At 39.0% G+C, this 23,565-nt stretch overlaps 1 protein-coding gene across 11 annotated transcripts in view; it reads right to left on the reverse strand.

The window, feature by feature from the left end:
• Positions 1–23,565, reverse strand: part of SATB1 (SATB homeobox 1) — a 260,292-nt gene that overhangs the window by 22,298 nt on the left and 214,429 nt on the right. For all 11 annotated transcript variants that reach the window (XM_077491391.1, XM_077491392.1, XM_077491388.1 and 8 more), the window contains one exon: positions 19,558–19,713. In XM_077491391.1, the coding sequence (XP_077347517.1) occupies positions 19,558–19,713 (156 nt within the window). The remainder of the gene's footprint in view (positions 1–19,557; positions 19,714–23,565) is intronic.

A 23,565-nucleotide genomic window follows, 5' to 3' on the forward strand; every position in this document is an offset into this window, starting at 1 on the left:
CCGTCGGAGTAATTCCGACGGATTAATTCCGGAAGAGGTCCGGAAGTGATGTTGCATACACACGGTCGGACTAAGTTGTCGGAAAATCCGATTGTACATAACGTGATGACGTTATTTCGTTACAACGGGACTACGTTCAGGCTAGTAGTCAATAGCTTTAGTCTAGGAATTTGATCTGTGCATGCGTGGCACTTTGTCTGTCAGAGTAGGCTACACATGATCGGAGTATGTCCGATCGGAGCATTTTGTCGGAAAACTTTACCGGCAAGACGGAAACAGTCTGATGCAGACCACACACAGTCGGAATATCCGACAAAACTGTCCGATAGGACACATTCCGTCGCAATCTCCGACCGTGTGTACAAGGGCTAAGACCACTGCACAAATATTATAATATTAGGGTGCTAGAAAAAAAACAATATATAATGTTTGGGGGTTCTAAGTAATTTTCTAGCAAAAAAGACTGTTTTAAACATGTAAACACTGAGTCTGAAAAAGAGGTCTGGTCCTTAAGTGGTTAAGCACTGCAAAGAGTAACATTTAAGTGGAGAACTTGCTACCAGAGAGAATTCTCAGCAATTGTTTCAAGAGTAAGCAACTCACTAGTCTAATTCACAATGCTAAATGATTACAGACACTTGACCATACTGGTTAAGTAATCTCATAAGCAAAATACTTTCATATTTTGCTTACTGTAAAAATCAAAGACTGCAGGAATAAGTTAAAAGGTTATTTTTTTCGTACTCTCCACATGTGGTTTTCATTTGTACAAAAAAAAAATGAACAAGCTGTTTGTGGTTAAACTGTGTAATCGGCTGTTATCAAGCTAGCACTGCATTTAAGATTTACAGGATACATCAGCTTCTGTGCCACATTAGATGTAATGGAGAGGGGGGGGGGGGGGGTGGAAGGGGAAAAAAAGGAGGAGAGAATGTATCCTGAGGAACAGTATTTCCAATGCAGCCACTCTCGCACTACATCTGGTTGTGCCGGTAGCAGCAGTTAAATTGAAATATTTCTCAGCGTGTGTCAGAAACATGCAGAATGGTAATTATGACAGATCTGATTAAGCCTGAGTGCCACTAACTCCCTGGCCAGCTCCGGTTGTGCAGGTGTGACCTTGTGCGTGCCTGCGTGTGTAAATAAAATTAATTACAAGCGAAAGGGCGAAGGCTTCAGTGACATCACAAAGCAGAGGAACTCCCAAGGGGGAGACCTAATGGAATATTTTCCCTGAGTCTAATAATACAGTTCATATTGACTTGAGGTAATTAGTGGGATCATTAAAGCAGTTTTCCCGGCATATTTGGCTGCCTGATCAGATTAGTGAAAATGTTCTTCAGAACAAGCCCTGTGTGGTCTGCCAGAGGAGGAGGAAATAAAAAGCAACAAAGCATATTTTGGAATCATAAGCAGTTATGGGCTTTTGGTCCTGCAAAAACAACCCATCTCAGGGGTCCCTGTAATCTGGTCGTTTCAGATTCAAAAACTGCCAATCTCAAGGGCCCCGTAATCTGGTGGTCTCAGATTTATTTAATGGAGTCCACTGAACGGATGGAATAATTTATCATTTACAAACAGTTTAGTTGCATTAGCGCCAGTAGTCAAGCTTACAGCTTATGAAGACTGTCAGGGTGGAAAGTGTTATATATAATAGGGAGGTCACAGAGAAGCAATAATCTCATCTAGACACAACAACAAAACAAATACTTTTCAACATGAGCCTTGATAGTGTCTCTTAACCATTTCATGACTGGCTATTGTAAGCAAACAGCCGTTTGAGGCACAGTAACTTCTGAATGCATGTTTATGTCCTTGTCTTTCCTGTGCATGGGTGCGGTAGGTGCACTCACAATGTTTGTGATTGTGCTTTCATTAGATCAAAATTTAAATCAAAAGAGCCAATCAGAGTGGCTCTGTGTTTTGTGATCACTGTGAACCAAGTAGTAAAAAATGGCTGTGAACAGCAGCCAGCTCTCCTTTCTCTCAAAAGAGCTGTGTCTATGGGAAAAGAAAAAGAATCACTGCTCATCTGTCCATCTTGCTTTTATTACTTTTAACTACTTAGACCCCTTTCACACTGGGGCTTTTTTCAGGCACTTTAGCATTAAAAAAAAGCACCTGTAAATCGCCTGAAAGAAGCCTCATCTGCAATTCCAATGTGAAAGCCCGAGTGCTTTCACACTGAGATGCTGTGCTGGCAGGGCGTCAAAAAAAGTCCTGCAAGCAGCTTTTTCGCAGAGCTTTTGCAACGGTCAATACACCGCTCCTAAAGTGCCCATTCCCATTGAAATCAATGGGAAGCGCCTGCAAAACACCTGAAAATCTCCTGCAAAGTGCTTTTGGCAGAGGTGCTTTATGGGTGCTTTTAACCCTTTATTTGGCCACTAGCAGGGGTTAAAAGCATCCCGCTAGCGCTCAAAAAATGCTGGTAAAGCACCGCTAGTTTAGGTGGTGCTTTACCAGCATTTTTTAGGTGCAGGCAGTATGAAAGAGCTCTTAACCGGTTCCCGACCAGAGCACGCCGATGTACGTCGGCAGAATGGCATGGGCAGGCATATTGGAGTACAGGTACATCCAATCTTTATTGCCGCCCTGCCATCGCGAGCGCGCCTCCAGCGGCGCGCTCACATGCCGGTCAGGACCCCCGTGAGTCCAGTCGTGGGTCCCGTGGACTCGATCGCCGGGGGCATACCCGCGATCGTCTCACGGGGCGGCTGTTTCCCCATTCTGTCTAGCAACTAGTGATGCTGATCTCTGCTCCATGTGATTGGAGCAGAGATCAGAATTCACTAAATGAAAGCCCAGCCCCCCACAGTTAGTAACACACCCCTAGGAACACTTAACCCCTACACTGCCACCCACTGGTTAACCCCTTCACTGCCAGTGTCAGTTACACAGGAATCACTGCATTTATATAGCAGTGATTGCTGTATAAATGACAATGGTCCCAAAAATGTGTCAAAAATGTCTGATGTGTCCGCCATAATGTCGCAGTCACAATAAAAATCGCTGATCGCCGCCATTATTAGTAAAAAAAAAAAATATTAATAAAAATGCCATAAAACTATCCCCTATTTTGTAAACGCTATAACTTTTGCGCAAATCAATCAATAATCGCTCATTGTGATTTTTTTTACCAAAAATATGTAGAAGAATACGTATTGGCCTAAACTGAGGGAAAAAATGTTTTTTTATATATTTTTGGGGGATATTTATTATAACAAAAAGTAAAAAAGAATGCGTTTTTTTCAAAATTTTCGCTTTATTTTTGTTTATAGCGCAAAAAATAAAAACCGCAGGGGTGATCAAATACCACCAAAAGAAAGCTCTATTTGTGGGAAAAAAAGGACGCCAATTTTGTTTAAGAGCCACGTCGCACGACAGCGCAATTGTCAGTTAAAGCGACGCAGTGCCGAATCGCAAAAAGTGGTCTGGTCTTTGACCAGCAAAATGGTCCGGGGCTGAAGTAGTTAAAGTACTTGGGCTTTAACAATAGGATTGCAGATGAGGCTTCTTTCAAGCACTTTACAGTCACTTCTTTTAACGCTAAAGCGCCTGAAAAACGCCCCAGTGTGAAAGGGGTCTTAACGAAATACTTTTGCATTACTTTACTCTACCTGCAATAGAAGAGGTCAGAAATAGTAATGGAAACAGACTATTGAACAGTGTTAAGGAAATTGTAAATTGTAGGCATTTCACACTGTACTAATAATGTTTTCATTATGTTTTCCTTTTTTTGAGTCTTGATTAAAATTAGCCTGCCTATGTTACCATAAAAGTACAATTGTAATATTAATGTGATGCCTACTAAATCATGTGTATTAAAAACTTCAATTGCGTCGACTAAACAGAACAGATATTTTGAAAAGATGCTGAGTGTAACTTTTTGTGTCTGTTCCCTACTGCAGTAGTTATTATTAATTTGGAACCACTAATCAATATGAGGATAGGAGTTGCCTATGTATAAAATTTCCAGAACAAACAGTTTTGCATTACTTCAGCCTCATTTTACCTGCAATAAAAGGAGTCAAAAACAAAGTTGATCATCTCTGTGACTCAGCCAGCCATCATAGTCACCGGTACTATAGGCTTTTTTTTGTCAGATATAGAAACTGAATATTGAAAACCTTTACATCACTTCACCCTATTTTGTCTACAATAGAAGGGGTCAAAAACAGGCTGATCGCCTGTGTGACCTACCCTCTCATCAGTGTCATACATATTTTTTGTCAGATTTATAAATGATTAAGTTTGAACTTAATAGGTCAAATATGAACATCACTGCTGTAGAGTCTAATCATCATAGCACTGTCAGGCACATCAGTGTGATCGTCTGTGTAAGTGTCATTATACATACTGTATAGTGACCATTTGATCATTTTTCTATCAGGCATATTTTTGCATTGTCAATAAATGTATTCATTTTTGTCAGAGCCAGCGAGTGACATTGTTAATTTTTATGGGTTAGGTGCGACTTATTTATCAGTGTTTAATATGTTTAATAACTTTTCAGTCAGCGCTGTCACAGTCTTCTTTGACACATAATTTTTGTGCTTCCCTAATGTCTAAAAAAATGTACAGTAATCAGGGGTATAAAGTATATGTTAATAAAACTAGGCATACATCTTCTATTTATTTTTTTTGTTCAACCAGCGGGTAAAAAAAAAAGACATATCTCTCCTGCTGATCTGTTGTATTGTGACAGCAGGAGATTCCCTTCATCAGAATACATGGATCAGAGCTGCAAGCGCTAATCAATTGCTGGTTTTCCAGCATGAACATTCGACATAGGCTGGTCGTGAAGAATTAGGCAAACTGTGTGTCACCAAGCATTCAGGGAATTGAACATCTAAGTGAAATGCATGAAGCAAGCACCAGCAGTGCGGTGCATTCTAGTGAAGTGCACAAGGCGAGCACAAACAGCACGGTGTATCTTAGTGAAGTGCAGGAGGCAAACACCGGCGGAGCAATGTATTCTAGTGAAATGCTTGAGGCAAACATTGGCTGTGCAGTGTTGAAATATCAACCACAAAGAATTAGGGAGAGACAGCCCCAGAAAGCTTATACTAGTGTCCCAGAGGCACTTTTAAATCCTTTGTGGCTGTCCTTTAATTTAGTAGTACCTGACCCCCCCCATTATTTACAGCCATACTAGGTATAACATTGGAAACAGAATTTTTTTAAAGCCCTTTGTATATAAATCTGTGAAAAAAAATAAGTGTGTGGAGTGACATCAGCACACACGATCTGCTTCCCTGTTCAGAAGCTGGCCCATGTTTGTTACCCATTTCTTTGCATTTGCCGATCTTTAAACGTTCAATACTTCACTTATATTAAATGTGTTTTGAAGATTTTACACTATGTGCAGATCTTTTTTTCTCCTGTATATAATACCATCTATATGAGGAGAGATTTTGTGTAATACTTTGGAGCTTGTGATATTGGGGATCTGACAGCTGCCCAAAGTAGTCTTACTATCAGTTTGATGCTCATTATGACTGGTCATAATCAGAGGGTCATAGCCTTTTGGTAAGTGGCCCTGGAGCTCAGTTTTGCACACTGGTGGATGTTTACAGTGGTTCTTTCTCTCTGGAAGACACACTCTGCTTTTTAACTTTACTGGGATATTGTTACTTTGCAATTTGGCACACTATTTATATGTTTGATGAACTGAAAATTATTTTCTCACATGGACTAAAATCCTTGTCCTTGTTTATTATGTGAATATATACAATGTAGGCCTTGGATCAATAACTATCAAGGACTCTATATTATTTTATATATTTGCACTGTAATCTGGGATATAGTGCTGCTTATACATATTTTAATATAAATCTGTGGCTGTTGTTATGCCCTATACAGGGTAGAGGGAGAAAATAGCTTTAAAATAAGCCCTCACTCACTTTTCTAGCTTCTTCAACTAAGAAGTAATTAAAGCTTTAGTGCAACCAAAATAAAAAACTGAAAAATTAGCACAATGGGCATAACCTATAGTCAGTAGGATGTGTCCCTTGTGCTAATGCCTCACTTTTTAGCTAAAATCTTCTTCCATCCATGCCTCCCCACCCCGCCACCATAATCTTTCAGTGTAATGGGGGTTAATACAATTAACGGGCTGTCACGGGCTCTCATTAAGAAAGCCTGACTATGTCTGGGCCAACTGCTTCATTCATAAATGCTGTAGTACAGCCATTATGAATGAAGCAAGATCTACTGTATGAATAGAGGACAGGTGGATGATTGATAGGTCTGCCCCCTCTCAATGAAAGACTGTGCCAACACTTTAAATGTGTTAATAGCTGCCACACCAGAAGATTACAATGGGGGGAGGTTGGGATGTGGGACTTCAGTAGAGCTTCAGCCAGTTTCTAACAATTTATAAAGCTGGGCATAAGCTGGACATGGGTTCATGTTAAGCAATTTAAACAATCAATGGGGACTAAGGCCCCATTCACACTGGAACATTTTTGTGCATTACCATTCATTGCAACGGGCTGCCAAGCAAATAAGAGCATGCACAAATTAGTGCAGGCACTAGTTTTACAAATCACTACTGCTCTGTACTACAAATACATACAGCTGTTCAGAGCAGCAAACAATCAGCCAGCATGAGAGGAACACAGAGCTGCTGTCAATCACCACTGTGGAGTAGGAGTAGGCGTGGTGTGGCTCTTGCTCTGTGACCTCTTGCATTGCCTGTGTATGTGGCACTCAACAGCGGTGCATAGAGTTTAAGTACAAATCAAATGCACAAATGTTGAGTAGGCTCTTACAGCACTTAATAGGTCTCAGTGGCACAAGGATCAATGGAAAAGTAGCAGAGCAGACAGGGAACAATTGCCCAAGGAATAACAGCACCGTATTGGCTCTTACTGTGCCCTAGGATGGAGGTCCGGTGCTGTGGTGAGAGGAAATCCAGCTGGGTAATCCAAGGGAGCAGGTCCCGATGGTAGGAAGATGGATGCTGTGGGGAAACACTGACACGTGCTGCTGTCACAGGGCATTGTGTAGCCAGTGCAAATGAGGGGTGTACCAGATATGACATCATATATCTGGGAAGGTTACTTGGCCCAAAGTCCGGTCAGATGGGGCTGAATACAGCTGGAAGTGGAATGCAAGCTAGGATTGTAAAATCATCATGACAATGCGTTTTGTAGCCCTTTTTCAAGTTATGTGACTAGTACAGCAAGGAAGTTTTAAATAGAGGGCTGGCTGGAAGACAAATTGGATCTTACAGACAAAAGCGCTTCTTTCTGTTAAGACAGCACAAACCCTAAAGTAGGTAGAATGGAAATAAAACATCCGTACAAATATGTATAAACAAATGAGATCCAATATATGGGCTGTTTTTTGTATCTCTCTATAGATTCTTAGAACATTTTTTATTTTGTATCAAATGCTGGGTTGGGGGGGGGGGGGGGGTTGTTGTTAAAGAAAGGAGGGGGAGGGAGGGAAGAATACATGTCCACCCATCAACCTTTTCCAGTAAGAGCTAGTATATAAATTACTAGCTCATACCTAAGCCTAATATGCAAATTTCTACTTTTTGGTCTAGGATATTCTGTCTTAACTCAGGGAACAACCATAATACATAATACACCATATACCATAATACATCCTTTCCTAGCTCAATAGACAACCCCTGTATATCCTTACCTAGTGCTGACAAAATATATATCCTGTCCAAACTAAAAACATAACTACAGTATATCCAATCCTAGCATGGTAGACTCACCAAAATATATTATTTCTTAATTCAAGAGACAGCCAAAATATATCCTATCCTACGGCAGGAGAAAACCAAACTATATTCTTTACTAACTCAGGAGACAGACAATGTATATCTTGTTCTAGCTTAGGTGGCAACCAAAATATATCCTGTCTTAAGGCCATACAAGTCAAAATCCAGCCGATTCAGCAGGGACTGGCCGAATTTCTATCCATGCATGGGCAGAGAGGTTGTACAGAACTATTAAATTGACTTCTGTACAATCGCTCTGTCAGTTTTTTGTCACTCGATCAGTGCCCAAGCCTACATCCGGCAGCACTGATTAGCGTGATCTGACTGCAGGGAAGTCACCCCACTATCAGAATACAACAGCTTAGCAGGAGGATTCCTCTATCCACATGGAGTGCATGAATGGGGGAATAAAGTCATTTTTTGCCCCTCTCTTCCAGCTTCCCCACTGGTTTCCACTAAAAGTAAATCTAAAAAGAAACCTAAGCCTGACACTACACAGCAAAGTACTATAAGGTGTTTACTTTTATCCAAGCCTAGTTCACCTACAACCACTGGGAACTATCACCAGAATCCCCTCAAATATTTGCAGTACCTCCAGGTAGAAGGCATTTGAACTTCTTTCTTTGATTCCCAAAATGCAGCGCTCAAAGTCTAAGCAGCCAATCACCAGGCATGAGCGTTTTCATGTTGGGGGTGAGGTAGCTGTCTCAACCCTGTGCAAGTTAAACCTTGCACAGGAATTTCAGGCGTTTAGCATTGGGGAAGCAAGGCAATAGTAAAAGCAGGCACCTTGTATTTTCCACCTTTCAGTGACATGATTAGATTTATTTTTCCACAAAAACTGACCTTAAGGCTAAGTTTAGACTTGCATCTGAACTGTTGTGCTTCAGAAAAATTAACTGTGTTTGGATAATTTTTCTGAGGTGTTTGACTGGTGTTGAGGAGATAATAGGATGTTTTTTCACTGTCTGTTTTGACCCTATAATGATGAATGAGGAATACCGCTCTTATTTCTGGAGTATGTGATGAAATTAGACATGTTATTACCTTCTGTTCTAAAAAGGCTTTATTGTGCTATGCACCAATTCAATTGGAGGGCTTGTAAAATCCTTTAGTTTATTCGCACCATAACCTGTACAGGTATACAATCTTTTGGCACCCGAGCCAAAAATCCTAGAAGCCATGGTTTCTTTACACTGCACTGATAATGGCTAAAAACTCTCAAAGGACTATAAGCAGTTTGGAATAAATGGCTTTAAAATATCGGGCTATATTTGTACTACACATCAACGGTTATGCATGTGCATTTGGCTGCTAGGGCATAAAGCGGGGATATGCAATTAGCGGACCTCTATCTGTTGCAAAACTACAAGTCCCATCATGCCTCTGCCTCTTGGTGTTATGCTTCTGACTGTCAGAGCCTTGCTATGCCTCATGGGACTTGTAGTTCCTGAAAAGCTGGAGGTCCGCTAATTGCATATCCCTGGAATAAAGGAATGATTTGCATGGCTGTAGCCATTGTCCTGAAATGAGGAATAATCCTTTTTTGGGATATGTGATGGAATGAGACATTCTGTTTTTTGGTTCCTTTAGGCTGGATTCACACCTATGCATTTTTAGTACTTTTTGCATTTTGCAGATTTGTCCTACAGTCCATTTAACATTGTTTCCTATGGAACATGTTCTGTAGTGCAAATCTGCAAAATACACAAAAAATGCATAGGTGTGAATCCAACATACGGTAAGTCACCATATTTTGTATGGTTATACTGTTCACCACTGCATTGATGATGACCAAAAAGCCTGAGTCGGCTGTAAACACTTTGTATTGAATGGGTTTATAAAATTAAGCTATATTTGCACTCTCCATCAGCTGTTCTTGATGACAAGGTGTAAAAGGAATAATTTGCATGGCTCTGCCCATTGTCCTGAAATGAGGAATACTGCTCATAGTTCTGGAACATGTATTAAAATGTGAATACCTTCTGTTCTAAGAGGGCTTTACTGTGCTACATATTTGTTTTGTCTGACATTTTTAATTTGTACCCCTTTATCGCTTCACTTCACAGCACCGCTCATTATGCTATGCTATCATAAGAATTACAATAAATAAGGAGCTAATTCAAATTATGAATGCAAAATAAGTAATTACATATCCAGATTCAATTCAAAACTATGCAGGATAAAATGCATTGTTTTATGGCACGACTATGGTTAAGGAAATGTAAAAGGGGATAAATAAATTGTAAGTTACTACTGTACAGATTATTACATCACAAAACATTAAGAATAGTAATGAGGACACACTACAATCTCTTTGAAATATACACAAATGAAGAGCGCATGCTCCCTAACGGGTGTATAACAGGGATATGCCAAGCTCGAGTCACAGATGGCAGGCTTTGACAGCTCCCATCCATAGCACAGATACTCGACAGTTCAGCACAAGATCAGTGACATTCTGTCTCATTAGAGCCACGCTAATTATCACAGCTAGTTTCAGGGGAAACCATGTGTTGCAATGGTCAATTTGAAGGAGTCTGTGCATCAACAAACTGGTAATAAGGATCAGACACCTTATTATATGACAGCATGCTGCCTATGATTTGATTTGCTGAATTAAAAGAAGCAAGGCAGTACTTACACTTGATTGCTAAAGAAACTGTGTACAAAACTACACTAGTAAATCCATCTCTACAGCTATCGATGAATGGGAATTATTCTACTTGCAAACACAATGTTTCTTAAGCATTTTGATTCAGTTTTTACTTCATACTGTAGGTAGATCAACTATATGCTGTTTTAACTTCTGGGATTATACTCATGTAAGTTCCAGAATGTCATTTGTAAATATCTACAGTATGTATTTGCAGCTGCTTCAGAACTACCCAAAATGCATGAAGAATACAAATCCATCCAAACAAATTTGCCTCTTCTGTGTAGTCCCAAATTTAGGCAAAGGACAATTAAAATTCTACTTTGAGAAGCATTCAGCCAGTTTGAGCGTTTATTGCAAAATGTATTGGACAGAACGGCAGCTACTGGAATAAGGCAGAGTGGATTTTTTTTCCCCTCCTCTTTGTGTGGTCCTGTGAAAATAAATATATAGAAATTTTACTAGCTGTAAACAAATACACAATTTCTCCCTCAATCTTATGTCTGTCTCATTTTCCTGTCTGTGAAAGAACAGAAGTGCCCTAAAGTGAAGCGTTTAGCCACTTTAAACTTTTAACAGAAGAAGTCGAGTCTAATGCCGTGTACACGGTTGGACTTTCTGGCAGAAAAAGTCAGACTGAATCATTTTATCGGATATTCCAATTGTGTGTGGGCTTCATCTGACTTTTTTTTTCAAAAATTCTAATGGAACTAGAAATAGAACATGTTTGAAATCTTTCTGATGGAGTCAATTCCTATTGGGAAAACCATTCATCTGTATGCTATTCCGGTGGGCCAAAAACGATGCAAGGGCAGCTATTGGCTACTGGCTATTGAACTTCCTTTTTCTAGTGACTAGACTAGACCAGGTAATATATAGAGGTGACACAAATCCTCCTACATGAATTGTATATGTTTATCCGCAGCACTCTATTCTTTACAGCTGTTAAAATTTCACACTTCATTCATTCTGAGCTTTCAGAAGTCAGGGGGTGGGGATCTGATGTCACACACTGCACAGCACACAGCAAATTGTAATCTGAGACCTGGGTGGAGGGAAATGACACCCCCCCTCTACACAGTATGATAGGGAAATATGCACAGGTGAGGCTGTCAATCACCAGCTATGTGCTTAATTGCTTAAGGCTCGTACACACTATAAGAAAATCGGGCAAACATTTTGGTCCTAAGAATTTTTGTACAATTTTCATGTAGTGTGTAAACAACTTTCGACAGCTGATTCAGAATTTTTGTCCAAAAATTCCCAAAGGGACAAACTCCAAAATTTTTCTTATACGGGAGCAGAACGAACAATTTTCATTTAATGTGTACCATTTTCTTACGATTTTCATACAAGAAAAATCAGAAAAGAAATGCTGGCCATGCCCTATACGAAAAATCTGCCGAAATTCAGTCATTTGGCCAGTTCATTCATTTTTCGGCCAGTTAATGGGCACAAAATTGGCAATCAATGGGATGTTTTTGAGCCGAAAAAGGACAAGTTTGGAAATTTTCTGCTGAATGAACGATAAACTGAAAGGTTGATGTGTTTCCTGCCGGAACTGTTTGCACTAGGTATATGGAAAAAAACAAATAAAAATTGATTAATTTATGTCTACTGAACAATTTATCGGTCATTACATGATGGCACTATCGTTTGCTCTCACAGCCGAATGTTAATTTTTCGAAAATGGGTTCGGCCGATTTTTCGTACTGTATGGCCAGTAAAAGACTGTGCATGATCAGAAACAATAAACAGCAAAAAATGAGGAAAATCGGACAATCGTTCGCCCGATTTTCTTACAGTGTGTATCCCACTTTAGTGTCCAAATTAACTGTTAGAAGTGATTCATGCAGATAGCAGAGAAAGTAGATAGCAGACAGGGTTAAAAAAAAAATTGGGGATTGAGTACACACTATAGAAAGATATGTTTGTTCATTTTTCATTTCAGAGATTTAAGAGGTTTTCAACCACTTTAACAAAACAAATCATTCTTTTTAGAAATTATTCACAAAAGGTCACCAGCCATTGTACTAGTGAGGAAGCAAAATAAAAAAAAAGTTTTCCTTTACCTCTTATCAATTAAAATATGAGTAAGATTAAAAAAGAATTTTGAATTTGACACTAGGAAAACCAGAAAGTGTGAATCTGACAGACAACAATAATAATCTGACAGAGGTACTAACCCTCCTACACTTTATTGAAAATAGAAGTAAAAGTTTTGGGCTTGGATACACTTTAACCCCTTGCCGACCAGCACATGACGATATATGACAGCACAATGGCACGGCTGCACAAATGGGTGTACAGGTATGTTCCATTTAAATTGCGACATAGTGGGTGCATGTGCCCGGCGCATACTCCGTGAGCGCACCCGCGGACTTGAAGTGCGCTGAGGGCCAATGATCATGTCACGGAGAAGCAGAACAGGAAGATGCTTATGTAAACAAGGCGTTTCCCTGTTCTGCCTAGCAACATGACAGGGATCTACTGCTCCCCGTCATTGGGAGCAGTGATCTCTGCCATGTTCTAGTGAGACAATCCCCCTACAATTAGAATCACTCCCTAGGACACACTTAACCCCTTGATTGACCTCTAGTGTTTAACCCCTTCCCTGTCTGTGTCATTTACACAGTAATAAGTGCATTTTTACAGCAATGATCACTGTATAAATGACAATGGTCCCAAAATATTGTCAAAAGTGTCCGATGTGTCCGCCATAATGTTGCAGTCATGATAAAAAGATCATCGCATTACTAATAAGAAAAAAAAAATATAATAAAAATGACATAAATCTATCCCCTATTTTGTAGACGCTATAACTTTTGCGTAAACCAATCAATATACGCTTATTGCAATATTTTTTTTTACCAAAAATATGTAGAATACAAATTGGCCTAAAATTACAAATAAATTTGTATTTTTTTTATAGTTTTTTTGGGTACATTTATTATAGCAAAAGTAAAAAAAATAGCTTTTTTTTCAAAATTATCGCTCTTTTTTTGTTTATAGCACAAAAAATAAAAACCGCAGAGGTGATCAAATACCACCAAAAGAAAGCTCTATATGAGGAAAGAAAGGATGTCAATTTTGTTTGTGTGCAAGGTTGCATGACCACAAAATTGTCAGTTAAAGCGACGCAGTGCCAGATCAAATAGAACACTTGGCTTGCCTTCTTAACTTACCAGGAGCACGGACTAACCTTCTGTGCAGAGAAGAGTATATCCAGGCACACCTTACTTTTAATTTAAGTGTTTTAGATCAAAGCTACATGAGCCTAAGGTAAAATAAGCATCTGCCCTTGTATCGATGTTTGTTAACAAACCAAATGGAATCATTAATAAATTTGTGGAAGTTTAAAATGGAATTTTAAACATGCGCAAACATTAAAAAAAAAAAAAAAAAGCTGTAAAACCAATACACAGTTAATATGTATTTGTCACACGTGAATAAAGGCATCTAAAAAGAGAATTCAGGTTTCTAGATAAACAAAACATTCTATCACAATTAGAAACATTTCAAAAGGCCTATAATTTTCCATCAAAATTACAGTAATTTCTGATATACAAGCCATGATTCATGACAGAATTTTACACTTCATAAGAGATTGCAGTGGCCTGATGTATAACATGCTGCGCAGTGAACCAATATAAACAACTCTGTTTAATGTTTAAATAGCACTTAATGTTTAGAATCCAACAATAAAAAGTAACACGTTGCAGAAATTACCACTTTCGTGCTGATTAACGGGTTGGGATGAATTTGAAATTTGACTGTTTACGTGTCCATTTAGTTATGTGTACAATGATACACACACACACACACACACACACACACACACACACAAAGAAGATATATTCTACAACGTATGCTCTGTACATGCACAGATTAATACTACAGTGTATTTATGTGCCATACAGGCTAATATCATTACTTATGTTTAGAGATAAGGGACAAATAAGAGGATGTAAAGAAGACTACCGAATGCCCATTATCCACTGAAGCCATCACAACCTAGAAATTCTAAATTGTCCTTCTAAACTATTAGGTTAAATGACAACCCCAGAACAAGAGATTTGGTGGAGTAGGGTCTGTGTCAACAGGCTTTAGGCTTGTGCCCATGACATGGAGTAAGAACACTGAGATGCTCTATTTTTTTGAGGAGGCTGAGGTCTTTTAACATCTGCCAGATGATGTTGAAGGTGTTTTAGGAGTCTGTAGTGGCCAGTGCTCTCCTATATGGGGTTCCATGCTTGGGAAGCAGGCTTAGGGTGGCCAACACCAACAGACTCAACAAACTGATTTGCAAGGCCAGTGATGTTGGTTTGGAGTTGGAGTCTTTAACAACAGTTTTGGAGAGGAGAATGTTGTTCAAGGTCACTGACAGATTGTTACAACCACAGGCAACACAGGAAATCATTTTTGCCTGTGGCCATCAAATCGTTTATGATTCAGATTTTTATGTAGTTTTTTATAATATGTTGGTATTAGGTTAATTATGATTTTAGATAATAGAAAGTGGTGTACTATTTGCATTTTGGTAGTTTGATTTTCTGTTATTTTTCAATCTGTGTTATTTATTCTATGTTGTATTTTAATAGTATGGATGGTTTATTATAGAAAAGTTTTAATTTAGCAATTAATTGCTGTTATCTGTCATTTTATTATGTCTTGTATTCATTCGTTATTGTGATCTTGTTTTGGCAATGTTAAATGTAACTGTATCTTAACCACTTAAATGCTAGGCACTTTCACCCCCTTCCTGCTCAGGCCAATTCCCAGCTTTCAACGCTGTTGCACTTTGAATGAATAATTGCATGGTCATGCACTGCTGCACCCAAACAAAATTGTAATAATTGTTTTGAGACCGATAGAGCTTTCTTTTGGTGGTATTTAATCACCACTGAGTTTTTTAAATTTTTTGCTAAAAAATGAAAAAAAGACCAAAAATGTTAAAAAAAGTTTTCTTAATTTCTGTTACAAAATTTTGAAAATATGTAATAAATTGTTCTCCTTTACTGATGTGTGCTGATGAGGCTGCACTGATGGGCACTGATGAGGAGGCACCAATATGCAGCACTGATGGGCACACTGATAGGTGGCACTGATGGCCACTGATAGGCAGCCTTTATGGGCACTAATAGGCGGCACTGATAGGTGGCACTGACAGGCAGCACCACTGATAGGCACTGATTGGCATCACTGATGGGCACTGATGGACACCACTGGTGGGCATCACTGATAGACACTGGCAGGCATCCCTCATCAGCCCAGACCCTCTCCATGTCAGGAGAGCCCCTTATCGGCTCTCCTCCACTTGCTGTCAGCGTGAATAGAGGAATGCTGATAACCGACACTTCCTATTTGCACTATAATCAGCTGTGATTGGACAAAGCAGATCACATGGTAAAGTGCCTACGTCATAGGGCATCCCATGGGCATGCATGAGTGGCATGTTGTGAAGGACGTCATATGATGCCCAGTCACAACAATTAAACCAACGCCCGGCTGTCATTTTATTATAGGCCCGGGTGGGATGTGGTTAATATTAATCCCTTTGGGATTAATAACATATTCTGAATCTGAATATGTTTTACATCAGTTTGATATGCTTCTAAGATCATGCGGAATTCATTGATAGGTGCATTTGACCTGCAGTCGATCTCCTGCAGTTGATCTCTAGTTGACTTCCTTCTTTGACCTTCTTCAAAAAGGTTTTGCATGTCCATAGATTTGTGTGGGAATGCAAAACCTGCCTCAAGCTAACAAAATCCTGTTGACGCAAGCCCTAAGTAACATTCATGATCATACTCTCTTTTTTGTATATGTTTTACAGTAAACCTGTCACAAACTTGAGTAATTCAAACTGTGGAAAGGCTTATGCCCCGTACACACAATCGGATTTTCTGACAAAACCGTGTATTTTTGTTCAAAGGATGTTGGCTCAAACTTGTCTTGAATACACAAGCTCACACAAATGTTGGCCAAAAATTGCGAACGTGAGAACGCAGTGATGTACAACACATACGACGAGCTGAGAAAAAGGAAGTTCCATAGCCAGTGTGGCTCTTTCTGCTCGATTCAGAGCATGCGTGAACTTTTGTGCGACAGACTTGTGTACACACGATCGGACTTTCCGACAAAAAGTTTTGTTGGCGGAAAATGTGAGAATCTGCTTTCAAACATTTGTTGGTGTAAATTCCAACAGCAAATGTTCGATGTGAACATTGTGTATGAAAGTAAACAGGTTAGTAGACCAATCAGGACCTGGAGACGGGATCAGCCTACATTTGACAGGAAAAGTTGAGATTTGCATAAAAATATATATCCTGGCTATATCCTATACTTCTGAATCTCCAGATCATATTGACACGTGGTTTCCACTGTTAACCTCTGCTTATGTATTTTTTCTTTACGCACTGTTTGAACTTGTGATAGGTTTACTTTAAATACCTGGACTTTTCTAAAGTTAAAAGGTCTGTTATGTCTTTCGGAGTCAAAGAAAATCTTATGACTGTGAATGCTCTAGAGGCCTAGGTGAACGGAGCGAATATTTTCATATTTTAGAAGAGGACCTCAGAACTTTTGCCATTGCTTAAGCTGACCGCTGCATTCATTTGTTTAAAGATGAGCTACAGTTTCCTAGGCAAATGAAAATACAAATGTAGTCATAACTCTTAAACCCCTTTCACACTGGAGGCATTTTTCAGGTGCTTTAGCGCTAAAAATAACACCTGTAAAGCGCCTGAAAAAAGTCTCAGCTGCAATCCTAGAGTGAAAGCCTAAGTGCTTTCACACTGGGGCGCTGCACTGGCAGGGCATCACAAAAAGTCCTGTAAGCAGCTTCTTTGCAGTGCTGCAGCAGCGTTTTGCTGGAAGTATTAAGCCTTTTTTCCGGCTGCTAGCGGGGTGGTTTTAACCCAATAGCGCCGCTAAAATGATGATAAAGTGCCGCTAAAAATAGCCGTGCTTTATCAACCACGTCGGGCTCTTTCATTGCAAAAGGGCTCTTACACAGCACTTCATAAAAGGTGGCAATTGTCTTATATGTAAATGCATTTATAACTCAGTAAACAGTATATGAATGTCTGGGGAAGAAATTCTGTGTGCATCTGTGTGCAACTGAAGCTGGTGCCCAAACACTTCTGTGAATTTGTGCAGCTGCCTACCCAGCATGCGCCTCCAGATCTTGCGCATGCACAGTAATGACACTGAGCAGCCCACATTGTTATTAACAGGGTGCCATAACAATGGCATTTCCCATTCTATCGTTATAGCAACAGCAGGGAACCCGGAAGCCTACCTTTAGCTGTAATTGCATAATTTCCAGTTTTGAAATAACGCCAGAAGAGAAAAATGCCCATTGATTCCTGGGATATCCTAGGAGTCAATGGAACATCCTTTATGATCTGGGGCCTTTTTGACCCCAGAACTCATATTTAAGAGGTCCTGTCATGCTTAATTTTTCTATTACAAGGGATTTTTACATTCCTCTGTAACTCAAAACATGCAACCCACAGAATTTTTTAAGTGTAAAAGTTTGTCGCCATTCAACCAGCGGGTGCAATTTTAAAGCATGACATGTTGGGTATCAATTTACTCGGCATAACATTATCTTTCACAATATAAACAAATTGGGCTAAGTTTATTGTTGTTTTATTTTTTAATGCAATATAATGTATTTTTTCCAAAAGAAGGGTGCTTGTAATACCGCTGCGCAAATACGGTGTGACAGAAAGTAATGCAACGTCTACTATTTTAATCTCTAGTGTGTTAGAAAAAATATATATAATGTTTGGGGGTTCTCAGTAATTTTCTAGCAAAAAAAAATGATTTTAACTTGTAAACACCAAAATCTGAGAAAGAGGCTTGGTCCTTAATTGGTTAAAATACATGTTTGCACTAGACACAACCTCAGCACTGTACACACAAAATTTTAGAGCTATTTGCAGATTGCACTTAAAATAGAGAATATCAATTTTCACAAAACTGAAATCTTTATTCCAAAAATTCAACACAAAAATGTATGCAAACTGAATTTTTTTTTACAAAACTCTCCAAAAAACATTAACATTAACAATGTCAAACATTTCTGGTATATAAAACTCTAAGTCACTACAAATGAAATTACTTCAGTTTATAGGAAACAAACTACAGCATGCAATGATTTTATCATACAGTAAAAGATTCACAGGCATCTAAAGCTTATGAATAGTGAAAGTACATTGCAATAAAACACTATAAATAAGGGGACAAGTGTATTCTCCCACTAAAATTATAATCTACAAAAAAGAATGCTTGATACACAATAAACATATGGTCTACCAACAGGCTCAAGTAAAGGAGGCTTAGGTGAGCGTTTGAGTAAATACCACCTCTGTATCCTTATTTTGCTTTTTTTAATCCTCTAAATAAACAGGTCTGTGATTCTTTGCTTTCCATCAGCAAGCAACCACAGCACGCCGGCCCTCGCTATTACATTTAATTCTTAGTTTCAAGCAACAAAACAATCAATATGATGATGGAAAAACCATCACTCAAAAACCATGGCACTGCTATTGGTAATATGGTCTAAAATACTAGTTGTTTGGCTGTCAATAATTTGGGTCACTGACCAAAACAAGTGTGCATATAAGGACTTCTGACTTTCCCGATCAACATAATTGTTCTGGGTAAAAGTACTGAAGCCTTCATAGAAGATGGTCAGCAATGGCAGTCTCTCTATTTCTTGCGTGACAGGTTTATTTTAGCAGTCATCAAGGCAAATAATATTTACACATCTCTTTTACCCAAACCTCCTCTAAAAAAAATTGATTAAAAAAAAAAAAAAAAAAACAGTGGACATTTTCTTTAAGGACATGTTCAAACATGTTTTATTTTATATCACATTTTATAGAAAAATGTTTTAAGTTAACAAGCTGTTACATCCATTACTTATCCAATAGAAATGTTACATATTTTTACTGACTTGTCTAATGTTCACCAAGTTATTTTTTTTTCTTTTATGGTGAGGCAAGAATAGTCAATATTCATATTTTACTGCTATAAAACCTAGAAACCACCCTGTGTACAGTGCACTAAATTCATTCAATATTTAAATGCTCTAAAACTGTACAGAAGGAAGAATAATATTTTTCTTTAAATTAATATTATGTACCTGGCTTTTGGAAGCTGCAACCTTTGCAAATAGAGCTTGGGATACTTTAGCTCTTTTCATTTCCTGCTGGATATCGTCATAAATGGAAGCATTAATATTCATGCTGCAGTTTTCCAGGCTTCCGTTTCTCTCTGTTGCAATTGTCGCTGCCTTGACCTGGAAAATACATTTTGTATATAATCATTTATGTAATAATTGTTATTGATTCATATAGCACCAACATCTCCTGTGAAGCTGTACAAAGTCCACAGATTCCTAGTGTACTATACATGGGCTTTTGAGATCAATTAAGGTCAGTTTAAGATTTTGTTCTTTGCCTCTATTTCTCACATAAATTAAGGCAAAGGCATGGCAAATGTATAGTGAAATCATCTAAAATGTCTTTGCACACTAGTCCTTACAGTAGTGCGACAGTTTTCTGTCTAATGAAGACAACACTACAAATTTTAGCTCAGTGTAGACAAGAAACAAACTTTTGCAGAGTCAGAACAATGTTTTTTCAGTCTTCAGTTTAATTAGGGTAAAGTTCATTTTCAGCTGTGCCTCACCACCAGTACAGTGCTCACCTTTTTTTGCATACAATTTAGTATTCAACATTAACCGCAATATAAAAAACTAACCCTTCTGATTCCAGTAGACCTTGATGCTGTCAGCACAGTATGGTAAAGCCCACCTAAAGGGGCATATTTAGAAGTCATAGGCCCCCATAGCAATAGCAAACAATTAGACCCTCAAATTAAAAAAATGCAATTGTAAAACAAAAACCAAACTACCATAACAGGTGACAAAGGCCTAAAGAGGCGATAGTAAGGTAGGCACAGATCTGTGGAAGAAAAAAAAAAGGAAGGGAGGCTCTTACTCAGCTGGAGAGGGGGTAGAGAAAACTTTAACTTTGATTAAAAGTACACTTATCCTTTACTAACTAACTAACTGTTACGTCACTGTATTAATCAATGGCACACAAAGTCACAAGGTTTAGGAGTGTGTCTATGGGAATTTTTGAGCACCTTTGGGATGAATTAGAGCAGAGACTGTGAGCCTCATCCAACATCAGTGCCTGATATCACAAATGCGCTTATGGAAGAATGGTCAAGCATTCCCATACACACTGCTAAACCTTGTGGACAGCCTTCCCAGATGAGTTGAAGCGGTTATAGCTGCAAAGGGTGAGCCAACTCAATATTGAACCCTATGGACTAAGACTGGGATGCCATTAAAGTTCATGCGTGTGTAAAGGCAGGTGTCATAATACTTTTGACAATATAGTGTATCTGCCAGGCTCTGCGTTAGATAATGTCATCAGTCAGAGCTGCAGGGGAAGAGAGTATTTGAAGTCAGTGGCAATCATGGGAGCTGTCATAGTGTGCTGACAAAGATCTTAATATGGCTGGGTGAATGAGTTTTACCCCTGAGGAATCCACTGCTCCCCATTCTTAGGGACGCACATGGGCTGCTATGGTAGTAATTCCACCACTACATAATGTAACAGAAGAGGCATTATCATTTCCTTTCTAATGATGCGTTTGTTGATATGCCCCTCATGCTTCTGCATGTGGAATACCTACGCATTCTCCTAACTATAGAATGAACAAACTGCCAGGGGGGACATCTACATGCAACGGGGGGTAGGTGGGCAACAGGAAATTCATCCAGCCAGTTAAATACTTGCAGTGGCCAGTGGGGGTCAAGGAGCAGTATATCACAGGTATGTGATCACACAAAAGTGACCATATGCTAGATAAACAGAGTTAGTAAACTTTTTCTATCCACTTGAAATGGAGGGTCTTTAATGCAGGAAGGTGAAGGTAGAGCACAATAGGTATTTAGATACTTTTCTAATTGCTACTGTTCCCCTTGACATAAACTAGCCCCGGGGGTGTATGGCAGCAACCCTTATTTTAGCTTCAGAATTATGAACATGCATGGTCAAACAACCTAAAACATACTTATTTATGCCTTTAACTTTCAAAGGGTCATCACACACACTTTTATTACACATTCTATATTACAGTATATTATAATATTATATCGTTATAACAATATGTACTAAGTTATTAACAATGCAATATAGTAGAAGGAAAACAATAATGATAGATAGATAGATAGATAGATAGATAGATAGATAGATAGATAGATAGATAGATAGATAGATAGATAGATAGATAGATTTATAGATTTTCATACAATATTGACATGTGCTGCAACTGCAAGTGTGAGCAATCATTATCCATAGTTCAATTCAAATCTGTATTACAAATACTTCACATTTTGGTAAAAGGTTATTATAACACAATCTGTATTGTCAGGTGACAACAAGGAATTACTAAGTCATAAAGCAAGTTTTGTGGCAACAAGCCAGGTATTTTCACAGAGCTGTGCAAATGTACAACTGAAAGCTTTTGCAATTAATGGGAAAGAATTTAACCATCTGTCTTTGAAAATACGGCTTATCTTGAATAGCATGCATCATAACTGTCATGATTTATGTCTGTGATAACAGTGAGATGGCATCTTGTTTTTCCTCTTTTCTTTATTTTTATTAGATTTTCCTCTCTGATAGTTTAACCTTGCCCTTTAGGTTTTTGCATAGTACATTATCTGTAGATATCATAGTGTCACAATTGTTAACAGACTGCATACTTTGTCCCTAGCATGACATGTGTAATCTTTACCTTTATGAGCACTTTCAGTGTATATATTGTAAATATTTATATTAGAGTCATACAGGGGCTTATTTAAGAGGAAAGAAGATATGCAGGGAAAAATACAGCCCATGGCAACTAGATTTCAGCTGTCATTTTCATAAAACAACTGCTTCTGAGCCTACATTGTAGGGACAGAGGGATTCTTCTCTCCTGAAGCCCCCAATAAACAATGGTAAGACCCAATTAAACACAATAGAACCTGTCCTAAAACAGAAGATATATGCAGGTCTCACCTGCATCACAAATCCAAAATAAGGTAAATATTCATCTTTTTATCATTATAGACTGGGCCACACAAATTCTGGATGTGCAGTTTTCTTTAAGAAAGGAATTATTTGCATTGCTCCCCCCCCATCCAGGCCACCAAAAGAGGGGTACAGACTGTTCTCCTATCGTGCTACACAGTGCTCCTTTTATGGTTTGGGGTAGTGATGATGTCCATGTCTCAAATGTGTGTGAAGTACAGGATTTTGTACATTACATTGTACAGTACTGTGCACTGAGTACCTAGTCCCCACCATCACTACTCACCTGCCACTGCTCACCTTATAATTGGTGGTTAGCTTAAGGGATCCACTTTAGGGAATCATAGGAGAGATCAGGGACATGGGCTCTGTGCTGATGGCAGCTACCTACCATAGAGAGAAAAGGGGAATGGGACCCCGGGGATTCTGGGTGGTGCACTGGGAATGGCACAAGGTGCAAACATCTTAACTTGTGGCAGTGTGGATCCTGGTGACTAGCATGGCTAAGAATCCTGAGTGACCTCATCGGCTTGTAACATTCACATATATCCCAGTTGGTCACCCATGCCTTTCCTCTGTGTTCTCTACTCTCATCACACCGTTTATTGTCTGTGCCATCTTACCAAATACTGTGCCTGCACTTTGCCTGCTACCCAAATCATACCCTGAAATGTGCCAGCTTGTCATACACGATCCTTGCACTTCTGTCTTCGATCACATATCCTGTACTAAGCCAAATGATGCCGCGTACACATGACCGGACTTTCCGGTAGACTAGGCCCGACGGTCTTCCTGACTGACTTTTAGCGGAGTTCCAACGGACTTCTTGAACAAACGGACTTGGCCACACACGAACAGACTAAGTCCGTTCGAAAATCCGTTCATTTTGAACGTGATGACACAAAAAGGAAGTTCAATGGCCAGTAGCCAATAGCTTCCCTTGCGTCATATTTGGTCAGTCAGACCAGCATACAGACTAACTGTTTTCCCGATAGGAATTGAGTCCGTCTGACAGATTTGAAACATGTTCTTTTTCTAGGTCCGTCTGATTTTTTTAA

This window comes from Lithobates pipiens, unplaced genomic scaffold, assembly GCF_037356315.1.
Source record: "Lithobates pipiens isolate NorthernLeopardFrog02 unplaced genomic scaffold, aLitPip1_a1.2 Scaffold_19, whole genome shotgun sequence".
Lineage (NCBI taxonomy): Eukaryota > Metazoa > Chordata > Amphibia > Anura > Ranidae > Lithobates > Lithobates pipiens.